We start from the raw sequence: 17,146 nt of genomic DNA, 5'->3' as shown, positions 1-17,146 counted from the left end.
AACAATGCCATCTATCTGCTGTGCTGTGGGCTGCAATAACAGCAAGTCAAATAAAGATGGACACACATTTTATAACATTCCCAAGAACACAGAAAGGAGACAGACATGGATAGCTGCAATTAAAAGGGATCAATGGACGTCAACAGAACACTCCAGGCTGTGCAACGAGCATTTTATTTCGGGTATGTTGACTTGAACTGACGTTAGGTAGCATAGCTAACATGGGTGGAAATTAGCACCAGCCAAATACTGGTAAAATATTACAGGGGCTGGTATATTTAAAATACACAGTAAACAATTACCCTTGGTTTATTATTTTTTATTTATTTATTTTTATTTTTATTTATTATTATTAAGTTTGAAACACAAATTGCAAATGATAAATTTAGAGATATAGCCAGATTACATGATAACCCATGATTCAACATATAACATTATTTAAGACTGCTAGCTATTTTCTACATTACTATGTTTACACTAACAGATAAGACCAGTTAATTATTAGCCTAGCTTCTAGCTTTGACTTAGCCTGGCTGGCTAGGTCAGTTAAAAGCACCAGGCAACTTAATAGCATAGTAATAAGACCATAGTACGCAAACACTTATCTTACCTTTCCTATGATTACGAACATTTTCTTAATCTTCACATGATAAATCCGCGGGTCGTGTACCCATCCTGATCGAAAATAAAGGTACGCCTCGGTGCTTTTGAACGCCTTCAGAGACTCCCTGCTGTAAGGCGACGGGTTGTGTACCAGGTAAATGAAAATGTCGCCGAAACAAACGTTTGGCAAATATTCAGCGGACAAAAGCGGGGTTAGTGTGCCATTTGGCAGAACATATGGATCCAATCCTAAAATACTTGTTTTTGTCACGTAACGCTGCTTCTCCTCCGCGGAGAGATGAGTTTGGCTAGCCATTTCCCACTCGAACCATTAGAAGGCGCTTAGCACTCGATGCTCTGCACGGTCCTAAAGATGGCGGCAGGACAACAAAAGCCACGTGACTGAAACCCATGAATATGACATTGTGGAAACTTCAGGGCCACGTGAGCAAACCCTAAACGATTTTCCAGCCTTCTGTGGGCTGCTCTGTGGTGTGTCATGCATCCAAAAGCTAACCTCAGCTTTGAACTGAACAACAAGTAGTATCAATATTACAACATATTTAAAGGGTAATCAATCTTTAGACTGTTATTGAGAATAGTTACTAAACTTCCCTTCTTTTGTTTCCCGTGTTTTGCTTCTTTCATCAGAGCAATCACCTGCCATGTCTTTCCCTAGAGGGATCCAGCTGCCTAAATTCCCAACCTAACTAACAGGAAACAGCTAATGCCCTTTTAGCCCTCTCTGCTTGTGTGCACCATATGTGTATATACGCTATTTTTTCCCCCTTTTGGCCACTGCCTCAACCTGGAAAAAATGACTCATTCCAGTGAAAGTGTTTGCTCATGTGGGGGAGCACAGAGGTGTAGTTCAGTATACAGTGACAGAGGGAGACCAATACTTTCTTGTTACTGTCCCAATGGTCTTGTAGCCACAGCAGCACAAAACTCCATATCCAAATTTTACACTAAAAAAAGCCTTTGTAAATCAAAATGGATTGTTTGGAGGAAAGCGTAAAGAAACAGTCTCAGAAGATTCAGCCGCAGTTTTTCAATTTAAAATTCTTGAAATGAACTTTCTCCACATGCTGTACCAGATGGTTGGTGTAGTGTGGAAATCACAAAGCCAGACACACTGTCTAATGATCCAGAGGAAGCTTCAAGGGCTGGAGGAATATGGAAATAATCATATTTGATCATTGGGGGGCCAAGTGTGATTTTGATTTGTGGTTGCGTGGATTAAGGAATAGTTTGTCTGGTAGGTTGATTTCATTCATAAGTGAAAAACTGAATGGTATGCTTGTCTAATGTGTTTTTAGCCACCATGAATTTGGTGTTGCCGCAGATTACTGTAGCACAGAAATTCAGTGTTTGCAATGACATTTTGAAGATAATCAGAAACCTTTACATTTTATTTACTGGACCACTGTTTGTAAGCCGTAAGTGCACTTGTTTATCTTTCATCATACGTTTAATATCACAGTGTTCTCAATTGGCTCACAGGAAACTACAACAGTACAACCAGTTCAACAACTGCTTATCATGATGAATAAAGATGGCTTAAAAGCTGTTCATATGGCTCTGCAACATGTTAGCGATCAGCTGCAGAGACCCAGAGGCAAAGAAACAGAAGCACATAAAACTTAAACTATCTCAAATGAGACAGCATTGTCCAAGTCTGTTGGAAATCAAGAAAGAGCTTATGAAAAAAAACAAAAAACACCAGGAGAGGATTTAGAGAGTGAAAATTGGATGACTCGCAACCAGCCAAGCAAAACATTAGACAGACACACACAGTTCCAGGGCCTCCAAGTGTGTGAATTCCCAGGGAACACATTTCTGTTGGCATGGCTGGGGTAACAAAAGATGGTAGTAAACCTCTGTTGGCAGTTTACAGCAGACTTGAACATTGACACCTCCCACACATCCACCAGAGTGTCATAGGAAAAATATCCAGCTGTTTCAACAGGCAATTTGAAAGAAGTCAAACTACATTTTTTTATGTGGACTCTGGGGAAGGCTCTACTCTTCCCACTCATAATGTGAAAAGCCTACTGTAATCAGATGTGTTAAGGTTTGAGTCACAGAGACAGGCTGATGGTGACTATAAGATATTACATTCATAGTACTAGTATAGCACAGTAATCCTTAAAGGGATTTAAACTCACTGTTATGTGACCCATTACCTCAAAAGGTAGTGCAGTCTACTGTCCAAAAAATAATAATTCATATAGTTAGAAGTTATACTGGTATTAAAAACCCAGCTTGTGTGATGTTTTATAGTGTTCTTGTTTAAAAAAAGTCAGGCTGTTCTTCTGGAAAGAACTGTTTTAGTTTGAGATTTGAGAAAGAACAACTACTAGCAAAATGTCACATGAAACGTTTCTCTGAATATGGTTTAGACCTTAACTTTAGCGCACAAACATCCATCAAAGATAATCCATTTCATATACTATAAACCGGCTTCGGTCTTTGGCACTTCACAGAGACTCCTTATACATGCAGATGTGAAGTGCCTGCTACGTGGTGGTGTCACTGGACGTGATTGGCGGGGAGGGAGTGTGTGCGTCTGGGAACCTGCTACTGGTTTCCCACACACACACACACACACACACACACACACACACACACACACACACACACACACACACACACACACACACACACACACACACACACACACACACACACACACACAGCCGCAGTCAGTCAGTCAGACGGTCTCTGCGCAGAAACAGCAGCAAGGAAACAAACTCTCCTCCAGCCGCTTACACACCAACAACTATCACAGAAGTGAAGTGGACGCGATGTTGAAAGTGAAAGGCTACCGTTTAGAGTGAGGAGACAGGGAAAAACAAGACAGAGGCTGCGGAAAGTGAGTAAACTGTGACAGCAGCAGCTGGAGAAATTAACCGAAGGACTCGGACCGCACGTGGAAATCACTACTGAAACACATCGGTGAGTAACGCTAACTCCAGTCTGAGCTGCTTTTTTAAAGAAACATTCACTTAATATAGTAGTAGTTCTCAGTAGTGTGGAAAGTTTAATTAATGTAAAAACAGTTTTTCGCTTTATTGAGAAGCGTAGGATTAAAATACTGCGTCAATACTTTTCACCACTTTACGGTTTGATTCAGGACAAGTGGCGCGCGGAATGCTTTGCTCATTAACTGAATATGTTTGTGTTTGTGTTGTGGAAACTAAACGTTGTTAAACGTTTCTAATGTAAACTTGATGGATACCTTTTTATACCTCTGTTTAGGCGAAATTAACTCAGGTAAGTGTGTGTTTCATGGTGTTCAGTGCACCGCGCCCCACCTGAGCTGTCTTCATAAACGCAGGATGTTGTGACAGAGTTTTGAAAAGGAAAGACGGTTCATTCTTGGTGTCAAGCCTCAAGTCTTACAACATATTATCTATTTCATTCAAGTTGTCCCCCGTCTACTCATATCTTGGAAGTACCAATATTCCAGTGAAATTTGGGTGTAGTCCATTTTAAATATCCGAGTATTATGATTGTAGGCCTAAGGTATGTGTCATCAAACTGTTTGCTCATAAAGTAATGCTCAACGATTGTTTCATAAGATCGCAATATTCACATACAATCAAAATTATGCAGTTGCATTTTAATGCTCTAAAGAATTCTGAAGATAGTGCTTTATGCAAACAAACTATATGGTATAACATTTTAAAGACATTTTCCCCCTGCTGCTGGAAGAAACCCATGGTTAATCAATATATAGATTCACTTTTAATCTTTACTCTTAGTGTTATGACACTGAAAATGTGTTTGGGGCTGTGTTTTGAATTTTGGATGTTGTTGAATGTGCACTAAACCAGAACTAGCACAAGGCATGTGCAAGCTAATGTTCTGCTTAGGCCCTCCCAGAGGCTACCTGGGGACCCCATTTCATAGCATTTCATCTTCACAGAAACGTCATTTTTTTTCGTTTTTCTAAATCAGTTCAGTTTCTGGTTCCATTGAGAAAAACATGGCCTGAATGTTCAGTGACCAACTGTGAAGTCCTTTATTTGTTTACATTGTATTTACCATTGTTATTATAAAAAGAAACCATGCAGACAACTCCGTTTTCCCACTTGAATATATATAGTTTATAATTGTACTTTATTGGTTGTTCTTAAGGCTCCAAAATGCTTCCACTTGCTCTTTGCTGAATCCAAAGTAAAAAAAAACAGTATTTCTGAAAACCCATTACCACATGTCTCCACTGCTGTGTGTGTGGCAGGTTCAGACCTGAAAGGATGTCTGGTTCAGACTAGCAGCGAGTCTCCTAATCCTACCCTTGTGACTCCTAATGGCATTAACTTACCCACTTATAAGAAAATATTGCATCCGATACAAGAGTCCTAATTTGGCACGTCATAAAAGGTAACATTATGCTTCTCCGCACTTCAGTGTCCAATTACAGTCAGCATAATATAAACTGTCAAGCTGGCCCCCTCCCTGCGTGTCCACAACCTCAGCTTGTTCTGTTGCCAAAAAGGAGGCAGACATAAAGAGCCTTGTTTTTGTAGTTGCTCATATAATGATATGTGTCAGTGTTTCTGACAAGATGACGGTATGATTTGATGTCCCTGAGGAATCTAAATCCCTATGACTGTGGTTTTCCTTTCGCATTCTCTCTTTGCTAAGAGCATTAGCATCATATTGGTTTGCTGATTAAATAATGGAGAATTAATACGTTTTGACAACCGTTTGGTTTGAGTATTGTCTGTTAACATTTGAAGTGCTGATTTTGCGTGTAACTTAACTCCCTATTCTGGCTATGCACAATCCCGCACAGTGCTGTTGATTTAGCTTAGCCTTATGCAAACTAATTATACAATCACTTTTGTATCAGGAATGAATGCCTCAAGCCCATTCCTAGAATACAGACGAATTTGAGACGTCAAGTATTAGTAAGTGCTTTATATTCACTTTTCAAATGTTTACCTTCCACTGTTCCGTCCCTCCCAAATGTTTTATGGTCATAAGATGCTGAGCTATAAAGATCCAGCTTATTGGGGGCCTGACGTGTTATTCATTGATTCATGGTTAGCCCATGCCTCCCTGGCTCTATAACCTTCACTAGCTGCTGAGAAATATAAATGGGTCCTCTCATATCTTTCCTTTTTTTGGAGTAGTTTGCAGGATGTGCAGTTTTGGATGCATTTGCCTTAAGTCCACGTTGCTTGCCAAACATACTGTTTAGTGAAGGGAAAATGCAACGTACATTTAAGCTAAAAGAAGATGAGCAGGATCTTAAATACAGACATGGTTTTATTCCTCTCCTCCCTCATGCTCCTTCTTGAAAGAGCTCTGTCTCTGAGAGCCTTTCAAACAAACTGCTGTAAAGCTCCATCAGGGATAAAGTGGCCCCTACAAATAACAGCATCTCTCAGAAAACTGTATTTCTGTTGCATATCATGTTGAAACTAAAGTATGAACAGTGTAACATGTACATTAATTGAGGTCCATTATAAATCAAAAACATTTTTGGCAAACTACTCCTTTCTGTTGCTTCTTCGGATGTCCATAGGTTCTCTGTTATAGCAATGTTGCAGTTCCATGGTGCTGTGTTTGCAGTTATTGTTTTAACGGCGTGAAACCTAGACTTACTTCCTGTTATTTCATGTGTTGTCATCCAGTAAACTGTAATTCAGAGACTGAATTTGAAGAACATGGTTGAGTTGCAATACTACTTGTCCTTTCTGTTGTAGAGTATAATTCATAATGCCTGATGACATCCTTGTCTTGACATACTAAATCAGCATACCAGATTTGACTACATTAAAGAATATTCTACTATCTTCTATTACAGATGGAGCTGAGTTGGAACTGAAGTGTGTAGTTGTACAACATAATTTGTGGTATAAGTGGCTTTTGTCATCAACATCAACATGATACCTGCAAATGAGGTGTGACTGCCTGCGAATGTCAACAGTTTTTGTGGTTTTTGTGTTCCAGCGCAACGCTGTTCTAGTATAGAATTAGATTTCAATTCATCTCAGGCTGGTGTTGACACAAAAAGGAAACAGCAGGGTAGACCCTCTAATATCTCCATTATTTAATTAGAGGTAACTTTTGTAATCTGTTTAGGTGGCGACGATGGATACCGGTAATTCAAAATAACACGTCTGATGTAATGTATGAATACGTGTGCACTGTGGAATGCTTTTTCTGTAATATCAAAGCCTGGTACAGAGCCACCATCCAGAAAGTGATGCATGATACGCTGCAGACGAGGCACAGTGTTTCTTTAATACTTTAAGAGTGCAGAGTGGAATAAAAGATGCTACTTCAATCAAATGTCAGTGGGAGAAATGGATACAGGGGAGGAATTATTACATTATCCGTCTTTTATCTTGCCACCTGTCATAACGTTCCAGAAACATATTTTGTCTTCATACTTTAGTCCAGACAAAAACTGAATGTGATATTCCTAAAATTGTTTCCCTTTTGTTCCCTGCTGCTGTTAGGTGATTGTATTTCCCTAAATTGTTGCTGTTTGACACACAACATGATTGTTGACATGCCAGTATAGTACACTGTATGCTTTTCTGAACTTGGTACACTGTTCCAGCTTTATCTCAGACACTGCACTTCAGGCTTTGCAATGCAGAAAGGGGGATTTTGAAGCTTTCTGATAGTTGAAATAATCTTACTGCAGAATCTTACACACAAACAGAGTTATTATTCCCTTTCCGTGGTGGGTGTTTTCTAATGAGTAAAGATAAGGCACATGTGTTTTTTCCCATGCTTATCACTAATTGTAATGCAGGCGCACACATTCCCTAATCCTAACTGACGTTGTATGCCTAAACCATGACATAACGTCTGTTCTCCCTCTCATGGTCCTAATATACAGTAGTTGTCTTCTTAAACATGGTACAAGCTTTAACATATACAAAACATACATGTCAATATCACAGCAGGTTTTAGATGTCCTTCAGTCTGTCATAGTCAAGAGTCCATGCACATACTGCAGCTACATTTGTATTGTCTTTAATTCTCACATAAACTGACAGTCAATATTCAGAAATATTTACCCTCCTGATCAATAACATGAGCAGGAAGGTAAATATACTTGGTGCTTCCTCCCGACATGTATTTCTAAAGCCTGGTGGGTTGATTTTGAGTTTTTATTTGTCTCCAAAGAACAGTTTAAGATACACCTTCCACTCATTGTGAAGAGACCGTTCCATCCACTTGCCTTTTGGGGCCCTCTCTTCTGCGACTCATGGGAGGTTCCTATGGGCTTGTGACCAGAGTTCCAAGAGCAGGACCGTGTCGAGGCTAAAAGAAGTTAACTCAAAAACCCCGGTCACTGAGGTCCTTTGAGAGCCGTGAGCACAGACTGAACAGATCTCACATTAACACACTGTGTGAGAGCGCAGCCAGGCAACAGTGCGGCTTGGCAATACACAGCCACACGTAATGAAGTGTTTCTGAAAGGGGCTGTTCTTGGAAATGGGGTAATAAGCAGCCGTAAAATATATGTACGTCGTTTTCACTGCCACAGCGGCTCCAGTGCATTAACGCGGCCCTGCTTTGCGAGCATTGCATAATGTCAAACCAGAAGCTATGCATTGTCTCTGGCTACATTTCCCTGCCTCCAGGCTCCCTTCTGCCTCCTCCTCCTCCTCCTCCTCGTTTTATTCCTCGCATCCCCCATCCCCTTATCCCTCCTTCCCGTCATGCTTCAGCAGGCCACCTTAGGGGGGATAGGCGCTCCCCTTTGCCTGGTGACAGCTTGCAGGGAGATGTGGGCAACCCTCTCTCTCACAGAGAGGAGACGAGGGAGGCATGTTATGGGTAAGGAGAGGAACTCTGCCAGTGTCGTCTGTTCTATAAGAACAAGGCAAGCTGCTTTTCAAGATGAATTTTTATGCTTTTTTCTTATGCATTATCCCAATAACTGAGAAGAGGGGAATATGTGAAAGGATAGATACCAAGGGGAAGGGGTGAACTCATTTAGGACTTTACATAATGCGAGTACACATGGATAGAGTGGTTTGTGTGTAAGGTAAGCGTTGGAATAATGACAAATCACAGAATTGTGGAATAACTTGTCTTTGCTTGCTACAAACTGTGTCAAAGCCCTTACAGAATTGATACACATAAGGGTTGAAAGTCCTGTCCTTGTTGAAGATGTTAATGCTGGAAACATTCAGAGCTGACCTCCGAGTATGATTTATACAGTACATGATGTCCAAGTCTTTTCAGTGCTGTACTGTTTGTGCGTTTTGGCGTTAGATTGGCACAGTACAAGTCCTGCAGCCTTCATCAGATCTCAGAACGACATGCACAAACAACTCGAGGCACAGTGTTTACAGGGTTGTTTGCTCGCTTTGAGAGGCTCGTATTGAAAAAGCTTACTTGCTTTTGAAAGAGAGTAGTTTGCAAACCTTGTTATCACAGGTATCATTTATAAAGGCTTGGATGTTGGACTGCCTTTCAATTCCAAAGGCACATTTATTAGCTTCTGTAATTACTTTCCACAAGATCTTGGCTTGGCTTTTGTTTACTGTGAAGTAGAGCGGAGGGGAAGAGAGATGGATTGAAACGGGCTAATACATTTGAACGGAAAATAACTTAAACAGAAACAAAAGTTGTAAATGCACAACCAATGCAGTGATTCAGTCATATTTCTTACTGGGTCTTTTTATAGGGGATTATTACCAGATGTATAAGATGACTGGAACATCTGTATAACGTAATGCATGATAAAATACAGTGGCCTTACAATACATTAGACCTTTGTAAAACCTATACTGGTACATGTAAGAGTCAGAAAGGTGAAGACTTAACGATTTTAGTGCAACCTGTACACATTACCTTTGCCTGAAATGCCGTTCAGTTTAAAGCTGCGTTTACTTCGTCATCTGAGATCTCAGAAATCACTATACAGTTGACACACAACAAATGAAACATTAAAAAGTATTATTAGCCTGGCTTGTAGTCACTGCTGCTGAATTCTTCCTTCTGAACTGACGTAATCCTCCTTCAACAATGAGTACCAGTCAACAATGGCAGCCTTTCAGCAGCGAAGTAAAGGGGCGGAGAATCTGACTCATGCACTTTATTACTGTCCATGTAAACCTTGTGCTTTCAGTGAATGAAACTTTGACTCCATTTGCGTCCTCCTAAACTGCTGAGCACTCCGTTTAAAACTTGTTTCAGTTTTAGAAAACAACTCGGTGTTCGTTCCTCATCTGTCATTTATTAGCCAACCACTTCACTGAAGGCGTTTCTGTGACATCTGACTGGCTTTGCCTCGCAGAGTAATTCATCGACTGGTTGAGACTGACGGATCAGATCGCTTCATCAGGGTGGCCTGGGCAGGAAGTGGTTGTGAGTTCTCGTGTGTGGCCAAGAGAATGATTAAGCTCCATGGTCCTCAAGAGAGCATTTGGACCCAATTCACCCACTTCTTCTTTTAGCTGTCATGTGCATTCGAGCACAGTTTTCCCTGACAACATCAGAAATACTTCTGTGTCTCTTGAGGTTTATCCCCAGCCACCAAGAATTACATTTCCAAAAGACATTGGCTTGTAATAATAGAAACATGATTGCTGTTCTGTATCAGTGAGACTTACCAGTACCTTAACAGCTTCAGCTCAAGACATTTCATCTCTGAGGTTGCCAGTGTTCCCGCTAAGAACATTGGCAAAAACATTTAAAGAGATGGAGCGTAGAGACTGAGAGAAATCCACATTTGAAACTCTTAAACTCATTACTCCATTGTGATGTACGTTCGGAGTCTAGGGGAGTGATTGGGCTGAGGATGTGAACACAGTATCAAGCTTTACAGTTCAACAGTTTTTTATTTAGTTGTTCATGCTGTTAATGTTTGTAACTTTTTCTAGGAAAATCCTGTGTCTTTATCAGCAGGCCTGTAACTGCTCACACGCATATGGTGAGGGGCTTCTTCTTTTTTTTTTACAAGTGTAAAGCAGTTAACTTTAGGCGCACAGAGAATGTGCCTCTGCTGTTTGCTTCACGTCAGTCAGCAGCAGGAAGTGCAAAAGGGCTCGCTGAAGTGCAGCGTAGATCAATGGGTTTGTTGATTGATAGATATCCTTTCCAGCAGTCACATGACCAGACTGACTGCCCTGAAACAGCTGTGCCAATCACAGTAATGCTCATGGAGACAAATGAGAATAATACAAAAATACTGTGAATAAAACGTATGAATTGATGCTCTTTCTGCTGGGAGAAATATGGGACACAATGCTACTATTTTATCAATCCACACTTCCAACAGTTTTCATAGAGACTATTTCATTGGATGCAAAAATGTTATATCTCTAAACTTAAAAGAATAGATGCAAGTAATGTGATTTATAATTGTTTAGACTTTATTTTGGAAATTCTAGTTTAGCATTTTATATAAAGTAAGCCTGGCCATTTTTTTTTTTGCTAATTCAACTTCCCATTCTCTTCCCAACTTCAGGAAGTGTGGATTTCGTCCTATCCACTTGATCTATTCTCCAGCTGTTCTCTCCTGCCTCCTTCAGAGATGAGTGTCAAGTCGGCCATAAACAAGGAGGTCTTCATACCCCACGATGAAAAGATGCTTGTTGCCGTGCAGGTGAAGAGGAGGACCAAGAAGAAGATCCCTTTCCTGGCCACCGGTGGTCAGGGCGACTACATGACCTTTATCTGCGTCTCAGGTCAGAGGACACACCTTGCTTTTCTGTTAAAAGGGCTTTAAAGTGCGTGTGCAGTGTGCGTCGTCTTTGTTGTTGCGACCCAAGTTCACTTCTCAGCATGTCTCCTTTAATTGTCCCTCTGATGTTCCCACTGATGAGCGTCTTTTCCTTTCCCCTGCCAATAGAATGACACGCTAAATCAATTTACTGCTGGGCTTTAGGTCAATCCCTTTTTAAATAGATTAGATGTATGCTGAAAGTGAATAATTGTTTCAGCATAATCTGAGGTTTTAATTATTTTGTTTTTCCCCCTTTTTCAACATTAGCTGAGATATTGCTTGTTAATTGAATTAGCCATGCATATTATTCATGAAGAGAATAGCTCGAGCGTATTAACTTCACTGCCAGAAGAAGTGCTTATGAAGATCAATGGCATTTCTTAATCCTGCCTCTTAAATGCACATTAAACTGTGCCTTGGCAGCAACAGATTTCACCACTAAAGGTTCAAACTCGCTAAAGGAGGACAGAAAGGAAAATTAAGGTGTGCATTCAGCTGGAAGGCCAGTGCACAGTCTCTGTCGATTCAAGGTTGCCTTGTGGCAGCTACTCAACAACGATCTTCTGTGTTTACACTCTCAAATGCAAAACATTTGTATGAAGTGCAAGTCACATTTAAACACAGGTTTCTGAAAGAAGAACTCTGTTTCAGAGGGGTTTATGACGAGTCATTTCCCCTTTGATGTGGAAATGGGGGCGGCTTGACATTCACTTGTTGTTATGTCAGTCTCATCACGTCCCCTCCAAGTTTGTGCCCGGTTTGAGCTCCAAAATCTATTGAAGCTACTGGATATCCCAACTACTTAGCTGCTTGGCAAAATTGAAATGCATATATTATCTGATCTTGTAGCTTCCGTGATAGAAAAAAGAATTGGTTACAATAAAATACAATACAGTATAATGATGGATTAGAGATTGGACTTGAGTGGAAAGCTGATGGTTTGAATCCCATAAGTGGCTTGATTGTTTTTTTGTTTTTATCGTCTATTTGTTATTGATTAATTCCAAAGACCAAGTTGATGCTTTAAAACATGTTTTTTGCGGATCCTATCAACAGTCCAGAAATCCATTTTTATTTTAATTGGCATGTTATAGAAAAAAGCCGTAAATTCTTCTATAAAAATCAGCGACTGTTTTGTCATTTTTCCTTGATAGATCATTTAATGGATTAATCCATTTTGGGAAATTAGAACAGCCTGCTGACAGTGAATCCCTATATCCATGGTCTAATGAGGGACTGAGTGTAGGTGCGTGTTGGTACGTGTAAGTGTGTCAGTGTAACCTGGCTGAGGGAAATCAGAATGCGTCAGTGTCAACCTGAAATCCTCTGGGAGGCATCAAGTGGGAGCCAATTTAAACTGCCTTACAGCTGCCAGTGGAGGATAAACCCCAAAATCTCAGCTTCTTCGTTTTGGAGCAAGATAAGTTTTCTACATTCAGTGATGCCAACGGTGGTGAAGCCTAAGGTTGGACTATAGACTCTTGCTTACTTCTGTTTTTATACAACGCAGCTAGTAGGTGTGTTTTCTGTGTTTGAGTGGGAGATGAGTTTTTTTCTTCTCCTTGGGATTAAACTCTTCATTCTCAGCCATCTTTGCTTATTATGAGTAGAAGCATCATCGTTACATTCTTCTGCTGAAAAGTCTTTTTTTGATTCAAAATTGGTCATTTTAAATTAAATGTGTAAATGGACGACTCGTAATGTTCTAAAACAAATCAGGAAAATAGTTTTCTCATACATTTTTAACTATTTTATCTCGGATGTGTTTTTACGTGGAATAATAGCCCCCTGCCTCTGCTCCATATTGATTACTGTTTTTCAACCTACAAAACACCCTAATACACCGCCGTACAACTAGCATCACCGCAATCGCCTAGGTTAATGTCTAACCTATTAAATCCTGTTATCTGTCTGCTCTACCCTCCTGAGCTGCTATTTTGTGTCACATGTGGGAGAGCTGCCGTGAAGGCAACCACTGTGGTGTTGGCTTAGTCATGTGGCATATCTTTACGCCAGCCAAGCATTGTTTCGAGGTGTGTGTGTGTGTGTGTGTGTGTGTGTGTGTGTGTGTGTGTGTGTGTGTGTGTGTGTGTGTGTGTGTGTGTGTGTGTGTGTGTGTGTGTGTGTGTGTGTGTGTGTGTGTGTGTGTGTGTGTGTGTGTGTGTGTGTGTGTGTGTGTGTGTGTGTGTGTGTGTGTGTGTGTGTGTGTGTGTTGTGTGTGTGTGTGTGTGTGTGTGTGTGTGTGTGTGTAACCATGAGTGTGAAGCTGCACTGGTGTGTGTGACCGAGTGTTCAGCATGTGTGTCAACTATGTGGGGGGAAGGGGGCCGCTGACAGTCTCATGGCTACAGTAGCAGATAGTTGAGGGTTGAGGGACCATGCAGTTGCAGCGTTATGTAATCATGTGGTTCGTCACGCCTAGAGGAAGCCCTCAGCAGGAGGAGCTGAAGACCTCGGGCACTCTCAAGCAGGGTGCCATGATGGAAACCAGGACGACGACTCCAGGATCGTATGCTGTGATTCTGTCGTGGAAAACAAGATTTGCCACTCAAATGACTTATACCGCGACTTGCATCCTATCTGTTTAAAATAAGTCCCTTCTTTCGGAGCCATTTAATGGATGTTATGCAATTGGCCTTGTAACCCCAGCAGTCTGCACTGTCCTTTCAGTGTACCCGTCTTTGAATTGGCCTGAACACACAGCTTTAGGTAGAGCGCTCCATCTATCAGCGGAACAACAAGGCCGGGGCAGCTGCTACTGGAAGAGCAGTGCTTCTTGTTTCAGAAAAACATGTGGCTCCGGGAGACTTGTTTGGCTTCAGGGTTAAGTCTTGGAATTCAGTTGTATGTCAGCAAAGTGGGACAATAACATTCTGAGATTGCCTGCAGCGATGAACTAGTCTTTTATCCAACAGTCGTTGACAAAAGGCTGCTGTGCCTACATGTTTTAAGTGCATGATTATATTTATATTCCAACCTGTTTTGTACAAACTGTCCACTTCGCTTTGCAGTTTGCTATCACAGTCTTGAGGGTTCTATTCTGGATCTCGCTCTCCTTCTGAGTGAAATGTGGTGTGGTTTGTGGGGAGAACACAACGAAGACCAGATCCGGTGATATATCGTCGTCAAACACTTAAATCATGAAGATTCATTAAGGATGTATTATTTCCTAGCCCTTATCTCTAGCTGTAATTATCACATTTTGTGTTTGAGATTTGTAAATTCTGCGTAAAAATGTGATACAACACTAAACTCTGCTGTCTCGCTTGGCCTTCACCTAACCTGTGATCAGTAGCTGCTTCTATCCTGTGTTGTGATGGATCTTATATAATGTCTTTGATCTTATACACACACATTCACACAGAGCTGCTCAAATACACACAGAAACTCCCGTTATAACTCACAACAACCTTAGGGGTCCTGATGGGAGTGTCCTGGAGCGAAGCCAAAAAGCTGGACCGTGTTGGTTAGCGGGCTTTCTCTTTGATCACTGGGCTTCATGCAGTTCCTTTACGGCTGAATCTCAGCGCTGGAAAAACCGCACCGCCCACATAATGTTTGGCAGCAGAGATGTGAGGCCTTTAAAGCAAGATAACACACTGAATATTCACTGGAGCAGACTTTTAGCTCCATGCTTCTCATTCCTTTTGTTGTTGTGCTAAACACATTCCTCATACCAGCGACACCTGTTGTTGTGTATGTGTTAAAGTAACTGGATCAGGGTAGGAGTGTAAATCTTGGAATGGATATCATTACACTATTATATTGATTCTTTGGACAATGACACAATATTTCCTACTATCAAAAGCCTGCAACAATATTAAGGAGCCTCTGATTAATCTGAATCAATCCCCATTTAACACAGTCAGTTACATTTATCATTTTTTTCAAAAGGAATACAAATAGACCTGTTTTTTGGAAGTCTAGTTTCTGTTCAAACTGCTCACTAAAATTAACAACAGCAGGTCCATCTCAAAGCTCACCTTAAGTGAGCCTGGGCCATTGTTGTTGCTTACTTCAGGTTTAACCGCCTTAACCTAGCAAGCACGTAAATGGAGCTTGACTCGGGTCTTAAGGAGCTGTAGCTTTTTTCACAGATGAATACACTGTTCCCAGATATCACATTTCAGTCAGACAACTCGCGTGTTTCATTAATGTGTCTATTAGAAGCAGTATATAATTTGAGTTTGGCGTCTAGGCTCGGGCCTCATCACTCCACATATTTACATAGAACATTGAGTGATGATTAAAAAACGAACCCTGAGCCTACAGGTGGAAGCTTCGACTGACCGGGCCTCTCTCATCGCTGCTATCGGGTCATTGATCATTAAGTCTATATACACATCTGTCCTGATCAAAGGATAAACATCCCTACGACAGGTTGACGAGTTCGGGAAGGTTTAGTGAAGTAAATGTTGGTTTCTAAATCATATAAACCAAGTAATGCCCTCACATAATGTAAACAAATGTTCAGTGTCGTAGTATTCGTACTATTATCCCATTTTTAAGCCAAGTCGTGGTTTAGAATGTATTCATAAGGTTGAGTACATGATCCTAACAGTATCCCAGATTTCAACTGTTGAGCTGTGTCTTAGAATACTCCAGATAGCCGACATGTGTTTCTGACCTGAAGATATGATGTTTGTACCACATATCTGGGGTATTAGCCGTGACCAGGGTAGTTGTGCGCATGTAAACGCACTCATTACTGCTTCATGTTAATGTGTTCTCTGTGGGAAGCATGTGGGCACCCATGTTTTATGCGTGTATTCATGCCCGGTGGGTTTATGCAGGCATGTTATTTTGTGGGTTGGTTCACATGTTAATGTTGTGTGTAGGCTGGGATGTTGATCACATGCTGAGAATGTCATGCTGTTGACTCGGCTAGTGTTTGTGTGGTTTGGTGCAGTCTTTGCATTGTTTGTTTTTGAGGTTTAAAGCTTCTTTGTACAGGGATTATTCAATTTGAATAGCTGTCATTAATTTATAACTGTATTGACTTCATATATTTATCAATCTATCCATCTTCACCCTATGTCTTTATTAGTGGGATAACGATCTCTTGTATTCTGTCATTTTCATCACAAAGCACTGTGTCGGTGTTTTCTCCAAGGCCCTGTATAATATTTATTCCACAGTTACCACAAAAGTTCGTAACATGCATTTTCCATTTAGCCCCATTCATCATCAGCGGCCTTGCGGCTATCGATCCCATAGGGAGATGAATGGGCAGCAGATTGTGTAACTCACTGGTAGATTAGGCTGCTTGGAAAGTCATATCACTTATGACCTTGGTTCCTGAGTCCTAGAACACATAAGTCTGACTTTGTGTGTTCACATAAATACATATTAGGCTCTCAGTGTGCTTGACAAGGTTAGCCCATCCTTAAGTCCAGATGGAAATAGAAAGAGAGACCATGGATACATATTTATAAGGATCTGGGATGTGTTAAGACTGCACCATAAAACCGCTTTTAATGTCTGTAGAGATTTACAGAAGGTATGACGTTCAAGGGCAGAAAAAAACATAAAGGTTTCTCAGTTAAAGTCACCTCAAAAGGATGGTAATCGCCACATGTTCAAACTTTACTTAAGTTTTGGGATAGCTGTTGTTTTCGTCAGTTCTTCAGTCGACCACAACGGGAAAATTATTAATAAAAAAATATCTTTGGCTTCCTACTCATGATGGACACATTTGAAAACCGACATTGAAGCAAATACCAACAAAACTGACTTGAAAAGACTTTAAAAAATACAAATAAAACAGTGTTATGTCAGGGCAAGGTGAACTCATTCATGCGTCGATTAAAAAAACACGATCAATACTCC

At 40.8% G+C, this 17,146-nt stretch overlaps 1 protein-coding gene across 1 annotated transcript in view; it reads left to right on the top strand.

Moving 5' to 3' along the window:
- The first annotated feature begins 3,259 nt into the window (after nt 1-3,259).
- Nucleotides 3,260-17,146, top strand: part of stxbp6 (syntaxin binding protein 6 (amisyn)) — a 53,594-nt gene continuing 39,707 nt past the window's right edge. The window contains exons 1-2 of the mRNA XM_063909169.1: nt 3,260-3,561; nt 11,060-11,279. Coding sequence (XP_063765239.1) covers nt 11,126-11,279 — 154 coding nt within the window. The 5' untranslated portion in view covers nt 3,260-3,561; nt 11,060-11,125. The remainder of the gene's footprint in view (nt 3,562-11,059; nt 11,280-17,146) is intronic.

Source organism: Eleginops maclovinus, chromosome 19, assembly GCF_036324505.1.
Source record: "Eleginops maclovinus isolate JMC-PN-2008 ecotype Puerto Natales chromosome 19, JC_Emac_rtc_rv5, whole genome shotgun sequence".
Lineage (NCBI taxonomy): Eukaryota > Metazoa > Chordata > Actinopteri > Perciformes > Eleginopidae > Eleginops > Eleginops maclovinus.
Note: the sequence above shows the minus strand (reverse complement) of the source record. Positions and strands in the feature narration are given on the sequence as shown.